Here is a 12,544-nt window from a genome sequence, read left to right on the forward strand (position 1 = left end):
ACTCCTTACACTAGTATAACAAGACTAGGATTCATAATGTATGTTTATTTATAGAAGCAAGTTGAAATGTCAGACCTCTTATAAACTCATGCTACCTTGTATATTTGAAGAAGGCTCAAGGCTAAAGTCCAGGTTATTTTCTACTGAACGTTTGAGCATTTTGCACACGTTCTAACATTAAGATGTTCAGAAAAGAGAAGGAGGGTTGTAGCTTCAGATTTGGGACCAATCTGAAACACTTAAGAGTGTGTTGATGTCAGAAGTGCATTGTAATGGTTTTTCTGTGTTTGTTTTAGAGGCTTCACTTTGCTGATCAGAATGCCGATACTAATCATTCCTTTCGTTTTTTGTTTCAGGCAGTTCTTGCTGACCTTTCTACTTTAAAAGTTATGCCTCTTCTTCAGATTTTTCTGTTTGCTACTGTCACCTGATCTGCAAGGTCACTGACAATACATGTAGTTTTTCCTTAGGAAGTAATCATGAACTATGCAAACTCTGCATAAAACCAAAATTAAACTTTGCATAAAGCCAATAAAGATCATGTTCCCTTCTCAGTTAAACCTAAGTAGTTTTTCACTTTTTGAAACAATAAGTCTGCACACCATGTATTGCACTGCATGCTGTTGATTTTCAAGAGAGAAGCAATAGACATAACTTCTGCTAAATCAAGCCTACTATATAGATAATCCTGACTTGTAAAAGGCATGTAACTATATATGCAATAAGAACTAAAGATATTGTAATAAACTTGAATAGGTAATGTAGCCTCTGGGATAATTCTCTTATGTCAGTTTGTAAATTTATCTCTAGATAATGAGTCATTTTGTCTTATAAATTGCTCTTCACTCAGAGCAGGGGTGGGGTAAGATGTGAGAAGACTTGACAAAGATAATGCTTTTTAGTAGGAATGAAAATGTACTTTGGTGTTTTTAACAACTTGTCTCTCATCAGAGATCTTCTAGATCTCTCTCCGTTTTATTTCTCCCTTAAAGGTCTCTCCTGGAGAAGGTCAGATACAACTGTTTGCACCTGACAGTGTTTTAGTCATCACTTTCTGAAAAAAAGAAAATGATGGAATGATCCCTTCAAGTTTCTCAGCTTTCCATCTCTTGGTTAGAAGACTTGACACTGCTGAGGTGTGTTGCCAAATTCTCTTACTTCGGAAATATCCAAAGGGGACACCCAAGAACTCAACGAAGGGAATGAAAGATGAAAACCATGTGCGCTTTGGCTGAAGCTTGGTTTAACAAGATTTACTTCTAGTGCAGAGCAGCTTAGAGAGACCAGAAGTAGAGACTGAAGACATTGTGTACGGCATCAATCTTAATTTTGGTCCTATTATAAGTGGAGGGTCTTATTTTATATTACTCCTTAAAAACCTAGCATTTCTGTAATATGGAATGATAGATTGTGGGGGGAAGAAGTCCAAAAATCAATGTCTTTCAATTTTATACTCAAATTCAAAATTCTAATCATTTCAATAAAATTCTGAATCAATATATTGATAGTCTTACTAAATGCCTAGTATTGTATAAAGTTTTATCAAAATCTATTTCCCAAGTCTTTCATTTAGAGAGTATTTTTTAGGAATGTATGAGGTTCAGCACACCACCACAAGTGTGGTGGAATTTTATATAACTACTAGTTATTAATTTGAAATTCCATATAATGCTTTTATTCATCAGGTACTTGTTGACCTTGAGGACTAAATAACGACTAGAAGAAGCAAATAACCATTTATTCAGTAATTGATCCTTAATAAGCTCCACACTTTTGGAGAAGTCAATGGCACCCCACTCCAGTACTCTTGCCTGGAAAATCCCATGGACAGAGAAGCCTGGTAGGCTGCAGTCCATGGGGTCGCTGAGGGTCAGACCCGACTGAGCGACCTCACTTACACTTTTCACTTTCATGCATTGGAGAAGGAAATGGCAACCCACTCCAGTGTTCTTGCCTGGAGAATCCCAGGGATGGGGGAGCCTGGTAGGCTGCCGTCTATGGGGTCGCACAGAGTTGGACATGACTGAAGCGACTTAGCAGCAGCAGCAGCAAGCTCCACTTTATTGCCTTTGAAGGCATACAGTTATGATCATATGCTTTGCCATTCTGTGTACACAGATGCACTTTCATCACAAGGACAAGCACACACCTGTGACTGTCAGGAAGAGAGTTCTGAATGATTAGGGTCAAATGTGTACAGATACACCTACCTTTGGTTTGTTTCTTTAGGAGAATATTCATAAACTGTTTTAAACATAGCAATGTAGTAATCTAGTAGGAGAAACATTCAACTGGAGAGTTCTTGTCCTAGCTTTAAATCCCTAGATAATTTAATCTCTTATATCTGTAATTTGGCTGTGGGAAATGGGAGACAGGACAGGCAACCGGAAGTTCTATATTTGCTCTGTTTGCTGACAGGGTTGAGTAAAACCAAATGAGAAAATATATTTGAAAGTTATTTTTTATTATTATTATAATACTACAAAGCACCAGACAAATATAAGAGGTTGTCAATAATTGATTTTACATATGACATTTTAAGGTCAAGTTGTAGAAAATAATATGTGAAGAGTGCCCAACTTCATTAGCATTTGTGTGACTTCATTTGATAGTTTGAGACCTCATATCTATTAAAAAAATTTTTTTAATGAACCATGGCATAGCAGATCCTTTCATTTAGAAGGGTGGCTCTAGCCAGTAGTTCTAAATCTGAATCCAAAAGCCAAACCTGATAGGCTGCCACACATACCCTCTCAGCCATGTGCTGCTCCTGGCTGCTTGTTAAAATACTGCATGGAAGACAGGTTGCCTTGCCCACTGCATCTCTCACTGCACTGCTCTTGCTACATCTCCTTGCCTCCTCCCTCCAGAATTCTCCCAGGCCATCTCCTACCAACCTCTGACACTGCCTCACATAGGCTCTTGCGGGTGATCACAAGGATCTGAGTGACCAGTGATAATTACATTGTTATTTAACCTGTGGCATTCTCACTTGGGGTGAAATAGCCTAATAGATTATATTTGGCTCTTCTTGATTTCAATTCGCCCGTTAATGTAGTATGTGTGACCTTATATTATGGAAGAGTTTATTGAATAACCTTTTTGATCAGAATGTTTTGGTAATACAACTTTCTGGCTAATTGAAATTTCCAGAGTGTCTTAATTGCATAGTACCCCCTTACATTTAGCACATCCTCTCTCTACCTATTTCACAGAGAAAATAGAGAACACTAAGCTTGAACTCCCTCAGCCTTCCACTTCACAACTTAGCTTTATTCCCCTATACTTATCTCCTTCTTCCTAGTCTCAGGAAGTATCTAATCTGTTCCTACAATTCTCTAAATACAGGTTCGATTGTGTCACTTACATGCTTAAAAATTAAACAAGACCCTATTGCCTAAAGGATAAAGTTCAGGCTCTGTAGCAGGGTGGGGAGAATTCGCCACAGCTTGATCTTTCCATTCCTGTGTTCTCACGCTGATCCGTTATCCTGTGCTTCATCCTCGCCAGATTACATGCTGCTCCTCAACCAGCTATGGCCATGTAATTTATCTTTGGCAGTGGACCTCCATTTTTCAAGGCCCCACTAAAAAAACTCTCCTCTATTGTGAAGATACCCTTGAGCCTATAAACTGGAATTAATTACATCCTTCTCTTTGTTCTCGTAAAACTTCTCATTTAGTAATACAGTGTTTTAGAGTAGTGATAGTTTTTTGCATATATGTTGTCTCCCATCATTTTATTATGAAGTCAGTTTTCATTGACTAGTCCTAGGAATGGACGATGAAAGAAGAAATCTGACCATGTGTTTGTACCCCCTGCCTTGTTCTAAAAATTGTTGGAATCTGGTAGTTCCTCCTCAGGACATATAGTCTCCCTTCTTCTACAAAGACTCTAATTTTTATCTAGCGATCTACCTATTCCTCCATGCACTTCAGATGTGGCTGACTCCCGCTTCCAGGGCCTCTGGGTCCTGGCCAAACCATCATTACGTATCATCCCTCTGGCTACAGGGATCTAGTGCAGAGGCTAAGGTTGTGCAAAATTAGTGAAACTTGATTATGAGGCTTTGGTTTAGTCTTTCAGGGAAACTGGGTATGAATAAAAGACGATATAAGATCTGGAGCTGCTGTGGCCTAAGAATGCAGAGTGAGAAGCTGCTCTGTTGACCTTGTTAATTCCCAGGTCACACTCCACCAGTCCACCCCTGGACTGTTTTGTTACATGAGCCAAAAGATTATCTTTGCCACAAAAAGGATCCTAACTGATGGTGTAGTTATTTTGCCTTTTAGGAGATCCTCTACAACATGAGTATCACTATTTGGTACAGGACTCCTACCTGCATGTTGGTTAAACTAGAGGAATCTTTTAGAACTTTTTTTCAGTCAAGACACTCCATGACCTTACAAGGATGAATTCTGTGTTCCAGACCTACTAAGCTACCTGCAGTTCCTTGAACACACGCGATGTCTCTCTCACCTCTGGATCTTTGCCCACTCAGCACTCTTTGCTTGGAATGCCTTCTTGTCTCTACCTAATTCTTACTTGTACCTCAAAACCCAACTCAGATTTTGCATCATCAGAGAAGACTGCTTCTCTTATGAATTCTCCTCATATCTTAATTATGCATAAGCAATATACTAATCATATGTTAGCTTGTCTTTCTTTTCCACTAGACTCATTCTGTTTCCTTAAGGGGTTTCTTTTTCAGCTTTATATCTCTAGAACCTGGCCTAGTGCTTGCCCATAGTGGGCTTTAGTAAATGCTTATTGAATGAACAAATGAAATCATCTAACCTAATTCACTCATTTTACTGATGAGGAAAATTGCTCAGTTCAGAGTAATAACTTGCTTGTTCCAGTGTCACTCAGCTATTTTACCTCCTAAGTTGATTTGTGGAATTGCCTGTGGAAATCCAAAAAGGAATATTTTGAGAGAAAAAAATGTAAACGCTTGGGCTCACTCAAGTTTTTTCATTTAAATCAACTTTATTAAGATATAATTTTGTACAATAAAATGTGTGCATTTTAATTACACAATTCTGTAAAATTTGACAAATGTGTATACTCAAATCACCACCACTGCAGTCAAGTTACAGAACATTTCACCACCTGGAACAATTCTCTTTATGTTCCTTCCCATTCGATCTTCCATATGCACATTCACTGCAAACAACCATTGATCTGCTCTGTTCCTAAATGTTAGGATGGGCTTTTCTAAGTTTCATGTAAATGGAATCATGCATATGTACTCTTTTGTGTCTGACAGCTTTTGCTTAACATGATTTTCTGAGATTCATCCATGTTATTTGATTAGTTTTCCATTCCTTCTTATGACTTGATAGGATTTCATACAATTTGTTTACCCATCATGGTTAGTGATATCCATGTTGTTCTCATGTTTTGGTGTATTATGGATACAGCTTCTAAAAACATTTGTGTGCAAGCCTTTACATGGAATATCTTCATTTCTTTTGGGTAAATATCTGGCAGTAGAATTGCTGAGTCATAGGTAAACATAAGTTGAACTTTGTAAGAAACCTCCAAATTTTTCCTGACGTGGTTCTACCATTTTACATTCCTGATGGTGTATAAGAGCTATGATCATGTTAGTCATTCTAATAGGTGGCTTTAATTTGTATTTCTCTAGTTACTTAGGATGTTGAGCACCTTTTTACGCTCATGTGCCATTTTTAATACTTTTTCGCAGTGTGTCTAAATCTTTGCCAGTTTTTAATCAGTTACCTGAACTTGTAAGAATTGTTTATTCTGTTTATACTTCTGTTATGTAAAATTTTCTCTCGACTGTGGCTTGTCTTTTTATTTTAACCATCTTTTAAACAGCAAGTTTTAATTTTGTTGAATCAGTTTATCCATTTTTTTATGGTTCATATTTTTTGTCTCCCATCTACAAAATCTTTGTATAACTCAAGGTCACAAAATTTTTTTTCCTGTACTTGTTTCTAGAAACTTTATAGTTTTAGCTCTTACATTTAGGCCTTTGATTCTTTTTTTTTTTAATTAACTTTCCTGTATGGTACAAATTAAACATTGAGGGTCACATTTTGGATACGGATACACAATTTTTTCCAGCACCATTTGCTAAAGAAACTATCCCTTTACATCCATACCTCTGTATAAAATCAATTGACTGTATTATCTATGGGCTTATTTCTGTACTCTCTACTCTGTCCCATGGATTTATGTCTATACTTACTCCAACACCACACTGTCTTGATTTGTAGCTTTAGAGTAAATCTTGAAATCAAGTAGTATAAGTTCTCTAATTTTGCTCACCTATGTCAAAACTATTTTGGCTATTTTAAGTTATTTGGATTTCTAAATAACTCTTGGAATCAGCTTTTCCATTTGTATCCAAAAAAGGCTGCTGGAATTTTTTTTTTTAATATTGAGATAGCATTAAATCTATAGATAGGTTTGGGGACAGTTGATATCTTAATAATATTGAGTCTACCAATCCATGAACGTGGACTGTATCTTCATTTTCTTTAGGTCTTGTTTATTTTCACTCAGTATTTTGTAGTTCTCCAGGTAGAGTTCTTACACATATTTTGTTAAAATTATTTTACTTTTTTATGCTGTTGTAAATGATATTTTTAATTTCAATTTCCAATGGTTTGTTAATATATAGAAATACAATTGCTTTTTAAATATTGACCTTGTATCCTGAGATCTTGCTAAACTTACCACTTCCAGTACCTCTTTTTGTAGCTGCCCTAGGCTTTTCTACATATAAAATGTCATCTATAAATAAAGATGCTTTTACATTTTTTTCAAATCTATGTTTTTATTTATTTTTCTTCCTTTGTTCACTGACTAGAACCTGCAATAGAACACCGAAGTGCTGCAGCTCATCTAATTTAAATTAAATATACTTCTTTCTTAAATAAATGCAACAAATATTTTCAGTATATGTCAATTTACTAGTTTGAGCAATTTAGGGATAAAATAATGGAAAGGAATGAAATAGGTTCAGAATGAGGTGGGAAGACATACAAAGTCAAGATAATTTTGCTCAAAATTTTATGTTGCTGATGATCCAAATGGCTTCTTCAAATTATTAAGCAATTGGCCCCAGGTATTAATGTCTTTGTTATGTTAATTAGGTAATTATTTCACGTTACTTCAACTATTCTTTATCCCTAAAACTTTTTTCTTAGATATATGATATGCATATATTTATTCAATAAGAATTAAATGCTTACTCCGAACATGAGACTATTCTGAGTGCTCAATGTTTGTATGTATTTGTATGTTTGCTTTTTCAGTAATAAATGTGGTAAGAGACTGCTTCTTATGGAATTAGAATACTAACACCTCTTTTTTGAAGTAATGGTGCTATCCCTCCTATGAAGAATAATGGTCCTGCAAAGATTTTCATGTGGCAGTCCTTGAATCCTGTGAATCTGCTACCTTACATGACAAAAGGCACTTGACTTGTGTGAGTAACTTAAGGAATTTGAGATGAGCTGTTATCCTGGATTATCTGGTGAACTCAGTGTAATAAGGGTCCTTATAAGAGAAAGAGGAAGGCAGGCAAGAGTCTCAGAGTCAGAGAAGGATTTGAAGATGCTTTGCTCTTGGTTTTGAGAATGGAGGAAGGGGCCACGAGTCAAGGAATGCAAGTGGTCTCTAGTAGCTGCATAAGGCAAGGAAATCGATTCACCCCTAGAGCCTTTAGAAAGAACTCAGACCTGTTGACACCTTGATTTTAGGACTTCTGACTCTCAGAACAGTAATCAATTTGTGTTATTTTAAGCTTCTAAGTGTGTGGTAATTTATTACAGAACACCAGAACCTAGTCCACCTCCTCTCAGATGAATTGGAGTTATCATATTGACTGTTACCTACGACAATAAGTCCACAATTGCTTGAATTCTCTTACCTATAAGATCTATGATTCTACCTGTCCATTTCCTCTCGTGATTTTTATAATATTCAAATAAGATAAAATTTGTAAAGTATTTTGAAGACTACCTTCTACCACTCTGGTGCTGACAGGGAAAAGACTCCCCAAAGTTGGACTTTTATAAGGCAAGTGTAATAGAGGTTTCAAGGGATGTGCATTGCCAAATCCTAACGTACGTTTCCCTGTAGAGGGAGTTCACTGGTGTAACACCCCTCACTCCCTCTTCCCGTGGAGAGGAGTGAATTGTATTATTGATGATGTTGGGAATCAATGAGTGGCCATGTAAATAAAGCCAACCCCTTTCTCTCACCTTTCTTTGGGGAGCCAGCAGCCCAGAGCAAACATATGTTCTTTACTGTTCCTCTGTGCCCTAACATTAGAAAGTCTGGATCCAGTGGTATGGGAGGAAGTGGAGTAGGTAAGGGGAGTAGCTGCAGTTGTTCAGTTCATCGCTGGGCAGACAGGTCCAAGACACAGTTTTGAAAAACCTATTCTTGTGCCAAAACTAAGTCACGTTCCCCAGGATTAACTTTATCATTAAGAAAGATGATGCATCATCTTCATCTGCTTGTATTGCCTAGATTTTATCTAACTACTCAGAACTCAGGCAGGAAGAAGGGTGCTGCTTACTGAACCTCCAGACTTCATTCAATAGGGCAAAGAAGTCAAGGTTTGCAAGGCAGAAACTATAACAATGAGTCATGGAATATAAACTAGGAAAGGAGTGAGAGGTTAGGAGGGGTTGACAGTAAGTATGGATAAAGAGAGGTGAATGGACTGAAAGTAACAACAAAAAGTAAAAGCACTTTGAAGAAAGGGTACTTCAGCAAGTAGCTTGGAAGGGTAATCTTTGTGGCCAAATGAGATATTTACATCTGAAATTTTGGAGATTGTGCCAATTTAATTGATATCAAAACCTAAGGTATGGTAGATATCTGAGGTGGAGTAAAAGAACACATCATTGAATATATTGGAAGTAAAGAAACCAGGCGGAGAAGGCAATGGCACCCCACTCCAGTACTTTTGCCTGGAAAATCCCATGGATGGAGAAGCCTGGTGGGCTGCAGTCCATGGGATTGCTAGAGTTGGACACGACTGAGCGACTTCACTTTCATGCATTGGAGAAGGAAATGGCAACCCACTCCAGTGTTCTTGCCTGGAGAATCCCAAGGACAGGGGAGCCTGGTAGGCTGCTGTCTATGGGGTCGCACAGAGTCGGACACGACTGAAGCGACTTAGCAGCAGCAGCAGCAGCAGCAAGAAACCAGGAGTCTATGATACTGGATGGATCAATCAGCCTGCATGTTGAAATTGACAAATATGACATGGGTAGAGATAAAAAGAAAACTGAACTGCAAGTTCATTTTACTGAGAATGAGGAAGAAAGACCTAGGGGCTACTAATTAGTGACTCAACCATGGAGGAAGAAGAGTGGCGTGAGCCTCAGAGGAGCAGAAGGGGGTTGCAAGAAGGAAGGGGGGTTGCAAGAAGGAAGGGGGAGTAAAACTCAACTAGCTTTGAGGAGTAAGGCTGGTGCGGAAGTACTTTGGGTCTGAGAGAAAAGAAATAATCCATTTGAGAGGGCAGCATAGAACCCATGTCTCCAGGAAACAGCCTGCTTTTTGTTAGGTGAATACATTCTTCAGAGAGGAGGTTAAAAATTACAAGAGCTCCTTGATTTCACAGGGCATTGGGAATTTTAGAGACAGAAGAGGGAGAGGAGTGAAGGATAGGTGGGAATTAGGTCAGAATAAGGAAAGACAGTTTAGGTGAGTACGTGATGATGGGGAAGCTTCCTATTCTGATGGAGAGTAGAACAAACGGAATCTTCTCAGTGGTAATGCTCTGTACCAGACTGTTTTCTGTGGTGGGGTGGCTGCTTCCTCAGGCAGCCTGAGGTTGGTATGGTCTAATTATAGGCAGCTGCTTCTTCAGACAGCAATGCTTGTGGCTGTCTCCGTATTAGCACTGCTCTGCTTTGGTGATGGAGCTATCTTTTCCCCCATCCAGAGAGTTTGGTTCTCTTCTCCCTCTGTGGGCTTTTGTCTGTTCATGTTTCAACTTATTCATGGCTTGGGAAGAGATTGTTTTAATTACTCAGACAAAAGGATCCTTTTGTTATAAATGGAATCAAGCATAAGAAAAATGACATTAGAAGGAAACCTGGATCTACGCAAAGTAATGGAGAGCACTAGAAATAATAATTATTTCAGTTCAGTTCAGTTCAGTTGCTCAGTCGTGTCTGACTCTTTGCGACCCCATGAATCGCAGCACGCCAGGCCTCCCTGTCCATCACCAACTCCTGGAGTTCACCCAGACTCACGTCCATCGAGTCAGTGATGCCATCCAGCCATCTCATCCTCTGTCGTCCCCTTCTCCTCCTGCCCCCAATCCCTCTCAGCATCAGAGTCTTTTCCAATGAGTCAACTCTTCGCATGAGGTGGCCAAAGTACTGGAGTTTCAGCTTTAGCATCATTCATTCCAAAGAAATCCCAGGGCTGATCTCCTTCAGAATGGACTGGTTGGATCTCCTTGCAGTCCAAGGGACTCTCAAGAGTCTTCTCCAACACCACAGTTCAAACGCATCAATTCTTTGGCGCTCAGTTTTCTTTATAGCTCAACTCTCACATCCATACATGACCACAGGAAAAACCATAGCCTCGACTAGATGGACCTTTGTTGGCAGAGTAATGTCTCTGCTTTTCAATATGCTATCTGGGTTGGTCATAACTTTTCTCCCAAGGAGCAAGTGTCTTTTAATTTCATGGCTAGTAATTATTTAGGTTAATATAAAACTTTTTCTTTTATCTGTTTTTTAAAATCATATCAAGCAAGAATAATAAGAAATTACAAGGTTAGACAGAAGTAAAATATATGACAATAGCACAACATCAGGTAGGGTAGAAATGTGGTGAACACACAGTTTCAGGTTCTCCATGTGAGTGGTATGAGCATCACTGGAGGGGATACTAGGATCAATTAAAGAGGTATACAATAAATCCTAAAGCAACCACTAAAATAAATCACCAAGTTATAATTAATAAGCCAAAGGAGATAAAGTGTAATCATAAAAATATGCAGTTCAAAAGAAGCCAGAAAAAGGAGTAGAAAAGATACAAAACACAGAGGGAGAAAATAGCAAAATATTCAGCCAAATCGATAATCACATTAAAATGTAAGATTTAAATGTCAACAATTCAGGGACTTCTCTGGTGGTCCAGTGGCTGAGACTCTGTGCCCCCAACGCACGGGGGCCTGGGTTCAATCCCTGGTGAGGTCCTAGATCCCACATGCCGCAACCAAGACTCAGCACAGCCAAGAAAAGGCTGCAGTGGCAAATGTAAACATTTCAACCGAAAGGCAGAGATTGTCAGGTTAGATTTTTTAAAAAGACAAAACATTTTTAATAAGACAATTGTTTTATTTATTAATAAAAATGAAGACCTTTCAATTAACTGACATTATTTTGAAGGCATATTTGCAAAAAAAGAATATTAGTATAATGATAAAAGGTGCATTCATCAAGAAGATACAACAGTCCTGAACATATATACACAAAACAGTTTCTACAAATAGGAAGCAAAACTGACAGAAGGGCAAGGAAACAGACAAGTTTAAAATCACAGAGATTTTAGCACTCCTCTGTCAATTATTTACAGAAAAATAGGCAAACAAATCAGGATGTAGGTGTTGCTTGTTTTGTGTTCATCTGAAGTTCGTGCTATATTCTTTCAACACCTAATTTCAAAAAAAGCTTTTAATTCCAAGAAAATTTTCTTGAAATACAGTGTTTAGTATTTGTTCTGTTTTCTTATTTTGGTTTTCTTCTACAGGAAACCCTGGAGAAGTAGGTCACCTGGTATCTTTACGTAGTTCTACCAGACAGGCCATCTTATCTCCACTTTTCAGTTAACGAAACTGATGATCAGAAAGGTTTTGCAATTTCGTCAAGTTTCCACAGCTTGTAGAAAGAGAACTAGACCTCTGGCCTGCTCAGCGTTCAATCCTGAGCTCTTTCTTTTACACTACCCTGCTGCTTGGGTCCAGATGTTACACAATTGGTCTTTCTCTCTGTTTGTGTCACTGACTTTCTCTCCCATGGTCACGCTCATGTGTCTCAAAACCTTCCTTCTCAAAGTGAGGTCCTTGGACCAGCAGCCTTGGCATCACCTGGAAACTCATTAGAACGGCAGAATCTCCCTTGCTTCAGGACTACTGGATGAGAATCTGAATTTTTACAAGATGCCCTGGTGATTCCCGAGCCATTAAAATTTGAGAAACACTGCTCTAGGAAAAAAATCAGAGGGCACTTTATTCAGTGGTTCTCAAATTTTACTGCATGTTAGAATCATCTTAGGTATGTCCAGTCATTCAGTCATGTCCGACTCTTTTGCGACCCCATGGACTGCAATCCATCAGGATCCTCTGTCCATGGGATTTTCCAAGCTAGAACACTGGAGCGATTTGCCATTTCCTACTCCTGGGGAATCTTCCCAACCCAGGGAATCGAACATGTGTCTCCTGCCTCTCCTGCATTGGTGGGTGGATTCTTTACCACTTGAGCCACCTGGGAAGCCTCCTTGTACACATTTAAAAATCCCGATAACCAGGCCA

The 12,544-nt window shown here is 38.5% G+C and overlaps 1 protein-coding gene across 5 annotated transcripts in view; it reads left to right on the top strand.

The window, feature by feature from the left end:
• Positions 1-6,799, top strand: part of TBC1D19 (TBC1 domain family member 19) — a 156,936-nt gene extending 150,137 nt beyond the window's left edge. For 4 of the 5 annotated variants that reach the window (XM_019962555.2, XM_070791252.1, XM_070791251.1 and 1 more), the window contains one exon: positions 357-6,799. In XM_019962555.2, the coding sequence (XP_019818114.2) occupies positions 357-431 (75 nt within the window). In that variant the 3' untranslated portion in view covers positions 432-6,799. The remainder of the gene's footprint in view (positions 1-356) is intronic. The other variant, XM_070791250.1, reaches the window with a different exon arrangement.
• Positions 6,800-12,544: the final 5,745 nt, after the last annotated feature.

Source organism: Bos indicus, chromosome 6 (assembly GCF_029378745.1).
Source record: "Bos indicus isolate NIAB-ARS_2022 breed Sahiwal x Tharparkar chromosome 6, NIAB-ARS_B.indTharparkar_mat_pri_1.0, whole genome shotgun sequence".
Lineage (NCBI taxonomy): Eukaryota > Metazoa > Chordata > Mammalia > Artiodactyla > Bovidae > Bos > Bos indicus.